Below are 17,591 nucleotides of genomic sequence, written 5' to 3'. Positions count from 1 at the left end.
AAAATCGGTCAGAGACCGAGGACTTGCCGGAATGTACTTTTTATTGGCCATTTAGGACAAATAAGGCGGCCGAACCACGTGACCGATGACGTCATCATTAACATTTTTTATTCCCCATGGAGAGTTTTTACAATGAGCCGTGTCTCAATTTTTTCTATTCAGCACTTTTGGATATGGAGGTGCTAAGTTTTTCGGTTTTTCCAAGATGGCGGCCGAACGACGTGACTGATGACGTCATCATTAACGTATTTTATTCCCCATGGAGTTCTTTACAATGAGCCATGTCAATTTTTTCTGTTCAGCACTTTTGGATATGGAGGTGCTAAGTTTTTCGGTTTTTCCAAGATGGTGGCCGAACCACGTGACCGATGACGTCATCAATTGGGCACAGTCTATTCCTGGGCAAGACCAATATGTGTGCAAAGTTTGGCGATTCTACGTGCAACGGTGTAGACGTAGTGCTGCAGACAGACAGACAGACAAACAGATGAAAAATCGGTCAGAGACCGAGGACTTGCCGGAATGTACTTTTTTATCGGCCATTTAGAACAAATATGGCGGCCGAACTACGTGATACATGACGTCATCATTAACATATTTTATTCCCCATGGAGAGTTCTTTACAATGAGCCATCTCTCAATTTTTTCCATTCTGCACTTTTGGAGATATAGTGGTGCAAAGTTTTGCCGTTTTTCCAAGATGGCGGCCGACCACGTGACATATGACGTCATCATTAACATATTTTATTCCCCATGGAGCGTTCTTTACAATGAGCCATGTCTCAATTTTTTCTGTTCAGCACTTTTGGAGATATCGTGGTGCAAAGTTTTGCCGTTTTTCCAAGATGGCGGCCGACCACGTGACTGATGACGTCATCATTAACATATTTTATTCCCCATGGAGAGTTCTTTACAATGAGCCATGTCTCAATATTTTCTGTTCAGGACTTTTGGAGATATGGAGGTGCAATTTTTTTTGGTTTTTCCAAGATGGCGGCCGAACCACGTGACCGATGACGTCATCATTTGGGCACAGTATATTAGAGGGCAAGACAAATACGTGTGCAAAGTTTGGTGATTCTACGTGCAACGGTGTAGACGTAGTGCTGCAAACAGACAAACAGACAAACAGACAAATGAAAAATCGGTCAGAGACCGAGGACTTGCCGGAATGTACTTTTTTATCGGCCATTTTGGACAAATATGGCGGTCGAAACACGTGAACGATAACGTCATCAATAACATATTTTATTCCCCATGGAGAGTTCTTTACAATGACCCATGTCTCAATTTTTTCTATTCCGCACTTTTGGAGATATGGTGGTGCAACGTTTTGCCGTTTTTCCAAGATGGCGGCCGAAACACGTGAACGATGACGTCATCATTAACATATTTTATTCCCCATGGAGAGTTCTTTCCAATGAGCCATGTCTCAATTTTTTCTATTCAGCACTTTTGGAGATATGGTGGTGCAACGTTTTGCCGTTTTTCCAAAATGGCGGCCGAAGCACGTGACTGATGACGTCATCATTAACATATTTTATTCCCCATGGAGAGTTCTTTCCAATGTGCCATGTCTCAATTTTTTCTATTCAGCACTTCCGGAGATATGGAGGTGCAACGTTTTTCGGTTTTTCCAAGATGGCGGCCGAAACACGTGACCAATGACGTCATCATTAACTTATTTTATTCCCCATGGAGAGTTCTTTACAATGAGCCATGTCTCAATTTTTTCTATTCAGCACTTTTGGAGATGTGGAGGTGCAGAGGTTGTCGGTTTTTCCAAGATGGCGGCCGATCCACGTGACCAATGACATCATCATTAACATATTTTATTCCCCATGGAGAGTTCTTTACAATGAGCCATGTCTCAATTTTTTCTATTCAGCACTTTCGGAGATATGGAGGTGCTAAATTTTTCGGTTTTTCCAAGATGGCGGCCGACCACGTGACATATGACGTCATCATTAACATATTTTATTCCCCATGGAGAGTTCTTTACAATGAGCCATGTCTCAATTTTTTCTGTTCAGCACTTTTGGAGATATAGTGGCGCAACGTTTTGCCGTTTTTCCAAGATGGCGACCGAACCACGTGACTGATGACATCATCATTTACATATTTTATTCCCCATGGAGAGTTCTTTACAATGAGCCATGTCTCAATTTTTTCTGTTCAGTACTTTCGGAGATATAGAGGTGCAAAGTTTTTCGGTTTTTCCAAGATGGCGGCCGAACCACGTCACCGATGACGTCATCAATTGGGCACAGTCTATTCCAGGGCAAGACCCATATGTGTGCAAAGTTTGGCGATTCTACGTGCAACGGTGTAGACGCAGTGCTGCAAACAGACAAACAGACAAACAGACAGACAGACAGACAGACAGACAAACGAACAGATCAACATACTTGCCGGAAAAAATTTTCCGGCAAGTAACAAACGAACAGATCAACATACTTGCCGGAAAATTTTTCCGGCAAGTAACAAACAGACAGACAGACAGACAGACAGATGAAAAATCGGTCAGAGACCGAGGACTTGCCGGAATGTACTTTTTTATCGGCCATTTAGGACAAATATGGCGGCCGAACCATGTGACCGATGACGTCATCATTAACATATTTTATTCCCCATGGAGAGTTCTTTACAATGAGCCATACCTCAATTTTTTCTGTTCAGGACTTTTGGAGATGTGGAGGTGCAGAGTTTTTCGGTTTTTCCAAGATGGCGGCCGACCACGTGACTGATGACGTCATCATTAACATATTTTATTCCCCATGGAGAGTTCTTTACAATGAGCCATGTCTCAATTTTTTCTGTTCAGCACTTTTGGAGTTATAGTGGTGAAAATTTTTGCCGTTTTTCCAAGATGGTGGCCGACCACGTGACATATGACGTCATCATTAACATATTTTATTCCCCATGGAGAGTTCTTTACAATGAGCCAAGTCTCAATTTTTTCTGTTCAGCACTTTTGGAGATATAGTGGCGCAACATTTTTCGGTTTTTCCAAGATGGCGCCAGAACCACGTGACTGATGACGTCATCATTTACGTATTTTATTCCCCATGGAGAGTTCTTTACAACGAGCCATGTCTCAATTTTTTCTGTTCAGTACTTTCGGAGATATAGAGGTGCAAAGTTTTTCGGTTTTTCCAAGATGGCGGCCGAACACGTCACCGATGACGTCATCAATTGGGCACAGTCTATTCCAGGGCAAGACCAATATGTGTGCAAAGTTTGGCGATTCTACGTGCAACGGTGTAGACGCAGTGCTGCAAACAGACAGACAGACAGACAGACAAACAGATGAAAAATCGGTCAGAGACCGAGGACTTGCCGGAATGTACTTTTTTATCGGCCATTTAGGACAAATAGGGCGGCCGAACCACGTGACCGATGACGTCATAATTAACATATTTTATTCCCCATGGAGAGTTCTTTACAATGAGCCATACCTCAATTTTTTCTATTCAGGACTTTTGGAGATGTGGAGGTGCAGAGTTTTTCGGTTTTTCCAAGATGGCGGCCGAACCACGTGACCGATGACATCATCATTAACATATTTTGTTCCCCATGGAGAGTTCTTTACAATGAGCCATGTCTCAATTTTTTCTATTCAGCACTTTCGGAGATATGGAGGTGCTAAGTTTTTCGGTTTTTCCAAGATGGCGGCCGACCACGTGACTGATGACGTCATCATTAACATATTTTATTCCCCATGGAGAGTTCTTTACAATGAGCCATGTCTCAATTTTTTCTGTTCAGCACTTTTGGAGATATAGTGGTGCAAATTTTTGCCGTTTTTCCAAGATGGCGGCCGACCACGTGACATATGACGTCATCATTAACATATTTTATTCCCCATGGAGAGTTCTTTACAATGAGCCATGTCTCAATTTTTTCTGTTCAGTACTTTCGGAGATATAGAGGTGCAAATTTATTCGGTTTTTCCAAGATGGCGGCCGAACCACGTCACCGATGACGTCATCATTGAGGCACAGTATATTAGAGGGCAAGACCATTATGTGTGCAAAGTTTGGCGATTCTCCGTGCAACGGTGTAGACGCAGTGCTGCAAACAGACAAACAGACAGACAAACAGACAGACAAACAGACAGACAGACAAACAAACGAACAGATCAACATACTTGTCGGAAAATTTTTCCGGCAAGTAACAAACGAACAGATCAACATACTTGCCGGAATCTTTTCCGGCAAGTAACAAACAAACTAACAGATCAACATACTTGCCGGAATCTTTTCCGGCAAGTAACAAACGGGTGAAAACATAACCTCCATCCACCTTGGACGGAGGAGGTAATGAACGCGCGTGTTTACATTTTGGGTTTTTTTGAGATCTTGTGTGTCATTGGCCTCTCTTTAAGCAATTTCACACTTGCTACTTACCCTGTAAAAACATTCAATGGGTGGTTTCTGGTTTTAAAATATACTTGCCATGCCTCCTGGGCATCAGGTGTTAATGAAAACCCATGTGGTATGCTTGATGACGTCATATCTGACCAAAGGCATTTCCTGCCAAAACGTCTATCCCACGACTGAAGACGAATCCGGACGAATGAATACATTCGCCCAAAACTGTCCTTGGTAAATAACAACTGCTCGTGTTTACTCCGTCACCTGGACGAGTACTCGTCGATCCTATGCGGTCACCTGAAATGTTCAGTTCTGGGCCTAAAGGGAAGCCCAATCAGTTCAGCTTCGGTCGTAGAAGGTGCGAAGGTACACGCAGACGAGATACCAGGGTCAGAATCTTCCCGTGCAACATGACGAGCACCGTTTGGTGACCCGATGCCCACAGCCTGTACCACCGGCTATAAAACGGGTCCGAGATGGCAGGGCAGATCATGTTGTTCAGATTCACCTGCGTTAGCTGCGATCGGTGGAAGGATTTGGGATGAAGAAGAAAAAAAAAAGGTGAGGGGAGTGAGTGATCAACAGTGGGAGTCAAAGACAAAGCAGAATGCATGTGTATTGCGTCACCAGTACAATTCAAATCAGACTATTTTTGGGCCTTCTGTTTCTGATGTAAGAATTGTTTTAAAAAATCAGAATCTTAGGGTGGTTAGAGTTGGGAGTGGGAGTCATCATGTTGAGGCTCGGTGGTGTCTTTGCATAGAAGTTTGGGTTAGCCCCAGCTGAAGACCATTCTGTTATCAAAATGTCCCAACCACTTTTCCCATGTTCACGCTATGTGCTGCGGCCAAAAAAACACCAACGATATCCACCATTGCTGGACCAGGCCAATAGTCACATCACAACAGCAGACGGTGAGGAACACCGACTTTCAAATTCCCCCTGCGTAGGGACCTCGCTCCATTTTTAATTCTCCGAAGACTTTGGCATGGCTGGGATCTCGGAAATACAGTAATCCTGACCGCGTCCCAGAGGGTCAAACCGGAAGGTCAGTCGGCTTGGGATAAGGGGACGGTGGGTTTTCCTTTTGTTGTGCCGAGCCTTTGGCGAATTTGTTTTAACCAGTTGTTGAAACTGCCATGGGTTGTTCTGGAACCCAAAATGCAAGCAGGTTGTGGCCTGTTATAAACTTTCAAGTTTTTCCTTTATTTATCTTCATAATAGATGCCATGTTTCAATTTTATCCATGTACCGGTTTCGGCAGACATGGTTTAATGAGGAGAATAAAGGACAGGATTAGAAGGCTCCTGGATGTAGAGATAGGAAAGAGAAAGACAGGAGGAGGTGTGACAATCTAGGTAAAGGATTATTGTAATGTTGTAAGTAGAGTATGGTATCAAGGAGGGAATCCATGTAGAGGATTCTGTGCAGATGGAGATTATAAGGCTAACAAGATACTTACAGGATGCTTTTATAGATGTCAGGTGTGAGGGAAGAGCAGGAAATACGAGTTAATGAAGACTTCAGAAGGGTGCGTGGTAAAAAGAGTATTGACCAATGGGGGATTTTAACTCGCCAGCGATAGATGGGGCCCATGAACCGAGCGTTAAAGGTCGGGATAGTAGAGTGAGGCTATTGGATTTCTGGAAGGAAAGCTTCGAGCTGCTCGAGATGAGGACAAATTAGCGGTAGGAGCGATCGGCATCAGAGAAATGGGCAACCTTCGAGGAGCAAATTCTTAGTGTGCAGGGTTCGTATATTCCAGTGAGTTGTAAATCCAGAGGCATAAATAAACTGGATGGTATTCATAGAATACTTACCCTGCGCAGTCAACTCTGTTTTTGAAGGGTTTTTTGATCCAATATGGCTGCCAGACCACGTGAGCGATGGCATCAAAAGTTTTTTTTCTCTAATATAATTGTTGCGTAGATCACGCTCAATAAATTACAAACTCGTCAGACTAAGCGTTGTCCCTGTCGAATTATGACGTTGTGGCGGACACAAAAGCCCACTGGCGTGGTGACATCATTCCACGCACCAAGTGGGCGGTGGCCACGCCCGAGGGGTAGGCGTGGCCTCATGATATACACCGGGCGACCAGCCCGGAGGAGTTCAGTGTTACAGTGTAGTCTTACAATAAAGACGTTTATATGTTACCGCTTGTCCGCTTCCTCCTTGCTCACAAGCAGCGCGCGTAACGCCGCGCTTTACTGGTGACCCTCGACGTTGGATCTGCCGGAGCGATCCTTCCACACGCGACGCCATCGCCATGGCCGACTTCGTCAAACTTCCGGAATTTTGGGAGGCTCAGGCCGAAGTCTGGTTCGTCCAGGCCGAAGCCCAATTTCAGCTTCGGCACCTCACCGGCGATGACACGCGCTATTGCCACGTCGTCGCCTCCCTCGGGCCCGGCACGGCCGCTCGAGTTGTGTCCGTCCTTCGCCACCCACCGAAAGGCCACAAGTACGAGGCACTCAAGCGGCTACTCCTAGCCACGTTCAGCCTCACGGACGACGCACGGGCCGACCGCCTCCTGGATCTCCCCGAGCTCGGTGAGACGCGCCCGTCGGTCCGAATGGACCATATGCTGTCACTGTTGGGCGACGAAGCTCCCGGTTCGCTATTCCGGGCGCTTTTCCGTCGCCAACTTCCAGCGCAGGTTCGCCTCGCGTTGGCCGGGACCGGGCTAACGGAACCCCGAGCATTGGCGGCCGAGGCGGACAAGTACTTCGCCGCTTCGGACACGCGGGCGAGCGTCGGCGTGGCCGTCACGGCCTTCGACGCTGATGTTCAGCAGCATGTTCCACAGCATCATCTTCTACAGCACGCTGATGTTCAGCAGCACGCTGATGTTCAGCAGCATGCTGATACGCACCTCGTGAACGCCGCCACGCCCCGCCCACCGTCGCGGCGAAAACCGCCACCGCGGGGAAACCCGTCGACTCCACCGGCCTGGCGGAGCCAGCCAAGTTCGGCCACGCCAAGTTCGGCCACGAAGCTCGGCGGTGTCATCCGCCGTGCTCCTTCAACGGGTTGGGAAACGCCCGGGCCGGCGCTCAATAGTGGCGATGAGCGCCGGCCGTTCGAGCAGCCTGCTGTTCATAACGGACACCTTCTCTGGGCGCCGTTAGCTGTGCGACACGGGAGCGCAGGTGAGTGTCATTCCCGCCGGCACGTCAGACAAGCACGCCGCGGGTGGGGACCCCGCGCTGCTTGCCGCGAACGGGACGCCTATCCGTACGTACGGAAAACGCTGCCTCTCTCTGCGGTTTGGAGGGCAGGTTTTCCGATGGACGTTCGTCACCGCCGACGTGCCCATGGCACTGCTTGGCGCGGACTTCCTGTGCGCTAATGGGCTCCTGGTCGACGTCAAGCGCAGACGGCTTGTCCAGGCCGAGACGTTCAGCTCGCTCGCTTGTGCGTTGCCCAGCTCAACGAGCGGCTTGCCGAACGATTCGGTTCCGGCCACGTTGGTCTGTACGCTTCCGGCAGCGGACGCATTCACCCGCCTCCTCGCCGGCCCTCACGCGGCCCACCTTCTCGGCGGGGGCCGTCAAGCACGGGGTGGCCCATCACATCCCCACCGTCGGGCCACCGGTCTACGCCCGGGCACGCCGCCTCGAGCCGACGAAGCTGGCGGTGGCAAAAGCGGGGTTCGCTACCCTGGAGCGACTCGGCATCGTTCGGCGCTCAGAGAGCGCTTGGGCGTCGCCGCTGCACATCGTGCCGAAGCCCGGCGGGGGATGGCGACCGTGCGGGGACTATCACCTTCTCAATGACGCCACGACTCCCGACCGCTACCCCGTCCCCCACATTCAGGACTTTTCCGCCCGTTTGGCGGGCAGGTCCTTCTTCTCGAAGGTGGACCTCATACGCGGCTACCATCAGGTCCCCGTCAGGCCGGAGGACGTCCCGAAGACGGCGGTCATCACGCCATTCGGACTCTTCGAGTTCCTGCGCATGCCCTTCGGTCTGAAGAATGCGGCTCAGGCGTTCCAGCGACTGATGGACAGCGTCCTGCGCGACTTGGATTTTGTCTACGTCTACCTGGACGATATCCTCGTCGCCAGCGCGTCCCGCGAAGAGCACCTACGCCACCTCCGCACGCTCTTCGAACACCTGGGCCAGCATGGCCTGATTGTGAACCCCGCAAAGTGCCGGTTCGGCGCCGCCACAATCGATTTTCTGGGGCACCGTGTCACCAGGCACGGAGCCGTCCCCCTGCCGGCCAAGGTGGAGGCGGTGAAGGGGTTTCCGCGCCCCCGCACGATCAGAGGGCTGCAGGAGTTCCTGGGCATGGTGAACTTTTACCATCGGTTCCTGCCCCGTATCGCCCAGCTCCTGCGCCCCCTGCACGAAGCTCTCCGAGGTAAGCCGGGCAAAGGCGACGTTACCTGGACCGAGCAGATGGACACGGCGTTCACGGGCGCGAAGCTCGCCTTGGCTAACGCCACCATGCTCGCGCACCCGGCGCCCGATGCACCGATCGCCCTCACCACCGATGCCTCGGACTACGCGGTGGGTGCGGTGCATGAGCAATGGGTGCGTGGAGCTTGGCAACCGCTGGCGTTCTTTAGCCGGCAGCTTCGCCCGCCCGAACGCCGTTACAGTACCTTCGACCGCGAGTTGCTCGGACTTCACTTGGCGGTCAGGCACTTCCGCCATCTGCTCGAGGGCCGGGCGTTCACTGCCTTCGTCGACCACAAGCTGCTGATCTTCGCGATGGGCAAGGTCACCGAGCCGTGGTCGGCCCGGCAGCAGCGTCACCTCTCGGCCGTGTCCGAGTACACGACGGACATCCAGCACGTCGCGGGGAAGGACAACCCGGTGGCGGATTGCCTTTCCTGGGCCGTCGCCCACGCAGTCCACCTCGGCATCGACTATGCCCGGATGGCAGCGGACCAGGCCGCTGACCCCGACGTCCAGGCCTTGCGGACCGCCGTCACGGGCCTCCGCGTCACCGAGGTGCCGTTCGACGGCGCGGGCGCGGCCCTCTTGTGCGACGTCTCCCTCGGGCGTCCTCGCCCCATTGTGCCCGCGGGCTGGCAGCGCCAGGTGTTTGACGCCATCCACGGCCTGTCCCACCCGGGCGCGAGGGCCTCCCAAAGGTTGATCGCCGACAAGTTCGTCTGGCATGGCCTCCGGAAGGCCGTCCGCGGCTGGGCCAGGACGTGCCTCGCGTGCCAGCGCGCCAAGGTGCACCGGCACACCCAGGCCCCGTTGGCCCCGTTCACGGTGCCGGAACGCTGGTTTGACCACGTCCACGTGGACCTGGTGGGACCTCTGCCCCCCTCGCGGGGTTTCACCTACGTCCTCACCATGGTGGACCGCACCACCCGGTGGCCGGAGGCCGTGCCCTTGGCGTCGACAACGGCGGCCGATGTCGCGCAGGCTTTCATCGCCACCTGGCTCGCCCGGTTCGGCGCCCCCTCAGACATCTCATCCGACCGCGGCCCCCAGTTCACCTCGGAGCTCTGGGGGGCGGTTGCGCAGGGGCTCGGGGTCCGGCTGCACCGAACCACGGCCTACCACCCCCAGGCTAACGGCCTGTGTGAGCGATTTCACCGCTCATTGAAGGCCGCGCTCCGGGCCACCCTCCGCGACGGCGGCTGGGTCGACAGGCTCCCCTGGGTCCTGCTGGGCCTCCGGACGGCGCCCAAGGAGGACCTGCGCGCATCCGCGGCGGAGTTGGTCTTCGGGCAACCGCTGCGGGTGCCGGGCGAGTTCCTCCCCGACTCCACGGCACCATGGTCCGCGGCACAGCAGCGCTCCGCTCTGCAAGAGACCGCCCAGAGGTTCGCCCCGGTGCCAACGGCATGCCACGGGCACCCACCGACGCACGTCGCCCCGGAGCTTCGCACGGCGGAGTACGTCTTCGTCCGCCACGATGCCCATCGGACACCACTGCGGCCCCCGTACGACGGGCCTTTCCGCGTGCTGGAGACCGGGGCGAAGCACTTCACCCTGGACATCGGCGGTACTCCTGACCGCGTTTCGGTAGACCGCCTCAAGCCGGCCCACCTCGATGTGGACCATCCACCGCCAGTGGCCCGACCCCCACGTCGGGGCCGCCCTCCTGCGGGCGGACCCCCGGCACCGCCCAGCCCCGCCGCCACGCCGCCCCCCGGTCCTGCACCCATCCCAGGGGCAGCCAGGGGCATCCCACCTGGCATCCCTGCACCCCGGACGCCGCCGATCGCCAGGGGGCGCTTCGGCCGGGTCATTCGTCTGCCCCGCAAACTGGCCCTCCAGGTGCGCGGGAATTCTGGGGGGGCGCGTGTGGCGGACACAAAAGCCCACTGGCGTGGTGACATCATTCCACGCACCAAGTGGGCGGTGGCCATGCCCGAGGGGTAGGCGTGGCCTCATGATATACACCGGGCGACCAGCCCGGAGGAGTTCAGTGTTACAGTGTAGTCTTACAATAAAGACGTTTATATGTTACCGCTTGTCCGCTTCCTCCTTGCTCACAAGCAGCGCGCGTAACGCCGTGCTTTAACGTCATAATTAAGGCACCAATGGCATCATTGCTAACAACACTTATTCCCCATTCTTTACAATGAGCCATGTTTCAATTTTATCCATGTACCGGTTTCGGAGATATAGAGGTGCAACGTCGCCTTCTCCAAGATGGCGCCTGTACCACGTGACTTATGACATAATTATGAATAAAAACAAATTTATACAGGCGGAGGCACTCCTACGGTGAAAAATTCATGTCAATCGGACCAATTGCAGAGAAAAGAAAAAATTCATCCTGATCCGATCAAGTGTTATACTTGTCGAATGATGACGGCATAATTAAGGTACCAATGACATCATCATTAACATATCTTATTCCCCATTGGGAGTGCTTGACAACGCACTACGTTTGAATTTTTTCCATGGAGCAGTTTCGGAGATAGAGGTACAATGTTTTTCGATTTTTCCAAAATGGCGCCTGTACCACGTAACCTATGACATCATAATTATCATTAAAATACTCTAGAGGAGGGAAGCGCTCCTATGGTGCAAATTTCGTGTCCATCAGACCAACAGTTGCAGAGAAAAAAATATTCATACTGATTGGATGAAGCGTTATACTTGTCGAATTATGACGTCATAATGAAGGTGCCAATGACATCATTAACATATGTTATTCCCCATGAGGAGTACTTGACAATGATCCATGTTTCAATTGTTTCCATGCAGGGGTTTGAGAGATAAAGGTGTGAAGTTTTTCCAAGATGGTGCCCGCACCATGGGACTTATGACGTCATAATTATCACTAAAATACTACAGGTGGAGGCGCTCCGATGATGAAAATTTCGTGTCAATCGGACCAACGATTGCCGAGAAAATGAATTTTAAAATGCAGACACTTACGCATGCACGTCACACCTCGGAAGGATGACAGGCTGAGTCAACCCCCCTGGTGTTAATTCAGTGATCGACCGGGATTCGAACTCAGGATCCTCGGATCCCAAGCCGGCACCCTAACCGCTAAGCCAACACCAGGCTGAGTCAATCCCCCTGGCGTTAATTCAGCGATCGATTGGGATTCAAATGCAGGATCCTAGGATCCCAAGCCAGCACCCTAACCGTTAAGCCAACACCAGGCTGAGTCAACCCCCCTGGCGTTAATTCAGCGATCGATCGGGATTCAAACCCAGGATCCTAGGATCCCAAGCTGGCAACCTAACCGCTAAGCCAACGAACCCAGGATCCTAGGATCCCAAGCCTGCACCCTAACCGCTAAGCCACCACCAGGAGAGGGAACTATATACAAATTTATTGGTTCAACAGAGTAATGGCAGACAGAAAGATTACAAGGAGATTGAAAGGGAAGGTTCTGATGACGTGTGTAACGCCGGCCTACCTTGATGGTCTGGAGACGGTGGCACTGACAGGGAGACAACAACAGAGGCTGCAGGTTTGCGAGAACACCTGGGTGAGGATTGTGGGAGTGAAGATGGAGGAGATCGGTGTGCAGACGAGCTTGAAGGGGAGATTGGTGAAATTCCGGCTGAGATGGGCTAGACACGGTGCGGATGGAGGAAGAGAGAATGGCGAAGAGAGTGGATGGGTAACAGGAGCAAGGTGGGAGGAGAAGAGGTGGACCGTGGCTGATGGGAGGATTGTGTGAGGAGGGATATCAGTAAGGTGGGGGTAGTTGGAGGGTGAAGAGAGTTCGCCGAGGACAGCGGAGAGTGGAGGGGTATTGTGGTCAAGGCAGAAGCTCGGTGTCATCACACCTCACCCCTGAGAAAGGGAAGAAGAAGAATTGGAGTTCTGTAATGCAGTTTATCTGTAGGTTCAGAATGCATTTCATAAGGTTGCACAAAGAAAACTGTTGACTCAGGTGAGGGCTTGCACAATGGCTGGTAGAGTAGCCAACTACGTTGGCAATAAGCTTATTCTAGGAAGTAGAGTGGATGTGACAGATTATATCCGCCTGGGAGGTTGGAAGTCGTGGGGTGCCTCGGGGATCAGTTTTAGTAACGTTGTTAACACCTCGTCTGTATGATCTGGATGTAGGGATGGCCTGGATAATTACTAGCTCCAAACAAAAATCCGCAACAAAACCTCAACCAACAACTTCAGAAACGCTTTTATCCGATCAACCATGGCACGGCAACCTTTAATGGAGCATTCTGTTCTTTGGATCTGGGCAGCTGCTGGGATACGATGGGGGTAAACAACAGGGATGACAACAATTTTGACATACCACACACAGGAGAGCGAGCGTGTTGCTATCTATCGGATTTCTAGCCTGTACCAGACGGATGAATGTTATGAGCTGCTGTAGTGTGTTGACATCCGTTGCCCTCGCCCTCTGCATCGGGAAAATACACATTGGACCTATGTGATGGATACAAATGAAAGGAACTTCACAAAATTTGACAATTATGCAACTTGATTAATGAATTAATCGCTCGGAATGGCCGGGCATCCAATTATTGTGTTCAGGAACCCGAAAAAATTCCACTGCAGTGGTGCTTTGTTGGCGAAGACGCTGCTTTGACGTTCCCGAGGTCATTGACAGGAAGTTCTTCTGAATGACTATGGGCCTTACCCTTCAGTATTTGGCCACGTCTGCCACACTGATGACTGTCGGCAAGCCAGAAACGTGTCTGTGGATCGATTTCTTTTCGTTCGGTGTCTGTCTATTTCACAGTGGGCACTTGTCTTTCAAAGACTGCAGCTAAACCAGAAATGCACCTTAAAGTTGATGTCTTCTTTGCTGGCTGCAATTTAAACAGTGCTGACTGTACAGTGGATGCCTAGACCGAGTGGATGTTCCTCCTGTTGGTCAGGACCTGTGAGGCAACGGCCTGTGTGGTACAAGAGTTCTTGGCTCCATAACAGTTAAGAGGTGATATTGGGATTTCTGTGTATTATTTTGCGAATTGAATTTTTTTTTTTTACCATGCCGCATTTGTAAACATGTTTACACCATCGTGGTAAGAAAATGTAGCCAAAAATAAATTATCAAAATGTGCTACTTTTAGGGTCTTTTGGGTCCTGGTTTATTGGAACCAACTTTCATTGGTCTTCACCGCCTTGTAGCATACCTGCCTGCCGGACTCGGGGGTATTTTTGATCATCGGAGTCTTTTGGGTCTTTGGGCGGTCTTTTGGATCTTCGGGGACTTTTTTTTAAAATGAGATGTCGCCCGCAACCAAGCCTTTAAAGCCACTCTTAGGTGGGGGCGACAAAAAACGAATGCACCTCAAAAACGGAACCATCCCCTTACACTGAAACAAGTCAAATATAGAAAGTTTGTCTCTTCATATAACAAAAAGGGCTGGGAGGGGTAACGAGTCAAGACAACAAATAGTGCTTATACCCCCATTTTTGGTAAACTGTCGACCAATGCTGACGAGCTCAGCCCGGGTTTGAAATCAGAGTTGTCCCTCTCCAAGGCAGATTGCCGATCAAGGCTAATGAGCTCCACCCGCCCGCAGCACCCAGGTTTAAGGCGCCGGGGACTCGCCCGACACCCTCTGCCTGAAGTAAGAAACAGGGTCGGCACGATAAGCCAAGCAGTATGATTTGGTTAGGGGAGGCTCTGATGGTACCAATGCTATATTTGGGACATTTCAGAGGAGATGGAGATGCTCAATCAACCAACGCAATCTCAGCACATTCCCCAACCCATAAGGACCCAATACTTTTGAGTCTTTTTGGTCTTCGGGAACTTTTAGGTCTTTTGCATCCTCGGAGACTTTTGGATCATGTGGGTCTTTTGGATCATGTGGGTCTTTTGGATCATGTGGGTCTTTTGGGTCCTCAGCGACTTTTGGGTCCTCAGGGTCTTTAGGGATCTTAAAGGGTCTTCAAAGGTCAAAGGGGTCTCAGGAGTCTAAAGAGTTAAAAGGTACATTTCAATAGTGCGTAATTAATTAAGACTATGTAATTTTCACAAAAAGTATGCCTCACACGCACCTGCGTGCGCACACACATGCACACCTCATCAATTTAGGGTACATTCTAACACTTAAATGGTAAAATAAAATAAAAATACACTTGATTTGAAATTGAGCAGAAATATGTTCCAATCCTCACCAATCCCAAGCCCTGCAGTACAGTGAAATGGTACAAGAAGAGGAGGCCCGTGGCAAGAAGACCCCAACTCCAGTCACCCAGTGGCTCAGCCTGGTAAAAACCTGCACCACAAATCCGAGGGTGTAATAAGCAACAACAGCGCATCACGGCCAACTCGTCGTGAGATTGGTGATCGGCCTGGCGTGCGACGGAAAATGCAAATAGCAAACGCCTGCTCTCGTTTTCCTTACCTTCATTCCGAAGCAGGTACAGGGGCACCAAGTACAGCAATACATGCTGGATGTAGTAAACCTTCGTCTCGCACGGCAACTAGGGAAGAACATAGCACACAAAACGAAAATAAAAGTGCACGTTTCAATGCATCGCATCCCTATCAACATCATCAGAATCCCTCCTGTCATGAACTATCATGTTGTGTTTGCAGAATTGGAAAGGATTGTGGAAAAACAAGAAAAACTGGCTCCACTAGAACAAAACTCGGTAGAGAGCATACTCTGCCAGGCTGAACAGTATGTTTTGTATCCACTGAAAGGCCAGATCTGGATCCGGATCTCAACCAAAATCGAATCAGTTTGTTATTGTCGCCTCACCAACTCGTCCACGCAGTTTTGTTATAATCCGCAGTTTTGTTATAATATCATGCTACATGTTGTTTTTGGCCCAATCACTCAATGGTGAAAAATCATTTTGAATTGAAAAATTCTCATATCTGGATCCATGAACTTTTCTAGAGCATTACTTGGTTCCTCCTAAGAACACAAGGGTAGTATAGCATGCACACGAGATTTTTTGAATGTCCCTTCTTTTCTTTACTTTGCCACATGGCACATACGCTTATGTAAAGGGGCCTTTTCTCTGCCCCCGGCATTTTACCCAATAATTATGTTACTGGGCTAACTTGTTAACCAGTGGTGAGATTTTTAGCAAACTTGGTATAAGTATAGTAAGGGAAACATATGAAAATCTGTTAACTAAATTGTTACCAAAAAATTTCTTCACCAATATGTTTGTAAAGGTGTGTAATAACATGTGTTAAAATGTTGAAGGTCAACTCCCGTGGGAAACCCAGAAAAAAAGCTGTTGAATTCGGGTACCGAAAAATTATTTTCGAGAATTTTTATTTTTTTTAATCGGCCCTTAAGTAACTTATGAGAGGTCAAATAAGGGTTTTTCATGATTCTGAGTTGATTGTTAACATTTATATTTCACCACAGACACTCCTTTGTGGAAAAATAATTTCTAAATATATCTCATTTTCTACTTTGCAGGACATGGAGTCTAGCAATATGGATGAAGACGTTACTCCACCTGTGCTCAATTGCTTCATCTGTGCACGCTCGGATACACCAGCTGAAAGGCTCATACAGGCAACTCCAAAGGGATACTCAACTTTATTGAAACAAGCAGAAACTGTCGAAAATGTTACTGTTGTGGAACGTATGAAGGAGGCTCAAAAGGAAGGAAAACTGAGGTACCACCAGAAGTGTAAAAATGATCTGTACAACAACTTTGTTGCAACCACCAAGATGCTCAAGCATCAAAGGCAGAGAAAGAGTCATCAAAGTTGAAGAGAAGACGCACTACTTGTGAGTTCAGTTCATCAACTGGCTGCAGTTCTAGAAGATCACAGTCAGTTGACCTCCTGTATAAGGATGTATGCATTCTTTGCAACCAACCAGCCCAGCTCTACAAAAATAATCCAGCACAAGCTAGAAAGAAATACAGAGTGCCAGATAATTTGACTGCAGATACACTGAAGGCAAGCTTGCTGAAGACAGCACGGAGTCGCGGGGATGACTGGGGCACTGAAGTCACTGGACGCCTGGAAGGGATCAACGACTTGGTAGCAGAAGAAACACTGTACCATTTGCGATGCAAACTTATGTTTGCGAGAGGTGACAGTTTGTCCAAGACTGATGAGGAAGGAAAAAGGAAGAGAGGACAGAGGAGTATTGATGAGGAGCAAGAGGCAGTTTTTATTGAATTCTGCGAATGGTTAGACTCAGAATTAGAGCATGGGGTAATGAACATGGACCAAGTCCATGAAAAGCTGCAGGAGTTTGATCAGTCACCAGAGAAGAGCCTTTCTTATTCAAAGCATTGGCTAAAGATAAAACTTCTAGAGAAATACGAAGACACCTTGTATTTCACAACACAGGAAAGAAGGGCAGATGTACTCTGTCTCAAAGATGGCACCGACAATATTCTGCAAGAGCATCATGCTAATCTTGACCATGGAGATGAGAAGACTCAGATCATAAAGACGGCACTCAAGTTCATATCCAATGATATTGCCTTGATTGATTTAGGTCCAAAGTCATACCCCACCACACACAGTATAACTGACATCGATAGTCAGCTGACACTTGTTCCTGCAAGCCTTCAGATGTTCTTGAGACCGATCGTCAAGGCAGACAAAAGAGTTGCCGTTTGGGGGCAGAATTTTATTAAGGCCTGTCGACCTCGGTCTGGAGTATTGCCACACCAAATGGGGCTTGCCATACAACTTGATCATAGATTTGGGTCAAAATGGATGCTCAACAAGTTCCACCGGCTGGGATACACTGAGTCTTACACGGAGACAAAACTACAAATACTGCTTCCTTAATAGTAGGAGTGGAGATGATGTTCCAGATACTTCTGGCACTCTTGACACCATTTGGAGGA

General features: G+C 49.8%; 1 protein-coding gene across 1 annotated transcript in view; it reads right to left on the bottom strand.

Annotated features, from left to right (window-relative positions):
• The window catches only part of TMEM164 (transmembrane protein 164), a 37,933-nt gene that overhangs the window by 2,399 nt on the left and 17,943 nt on the right, over positions 1-17,591 (bottom strand). Inside the window, exons 5-7 of the mRNA XM_068116866.2 lie at positions 15,155-15,233; positions 14,925-15,025; positions 4,674-4,893 (exon numbers count right to left, since the gene is read on the bottom strand). Coding sequence (XP_067972967.1) covers positions 4,711-4,893; positions 14,925-15,025; positions 15,155-15,233 — 363 coding nt within the window. The 3' untranslated portion in view covers positions 4,674-4,710. The remainder of the gene's footprint in view (positions 1-4,673; positions 4,894-14,924; positions 15,026-15,154; positions 15,234-17,591) is intronic.

Source organism: Myxine glutinosa, chromosome 5, assembly GCF_964187855.1.
Source record: "Myxine glutinosa chromosome 5, kmMyxGlut1.1, whole genome shotgun sequence".
In the NCBI taxonomy this organism is placed as follows: Eukaryota; Metazoa; Chordata; class Myxini; order Myxiniformes; family Myxinidae; genus Myxine; species Myxine glutinosa.
Note: the sequence above shows the minus strand (reverse complement) of the source record. Positions and strands in the feature narration are given on the sequence as shown.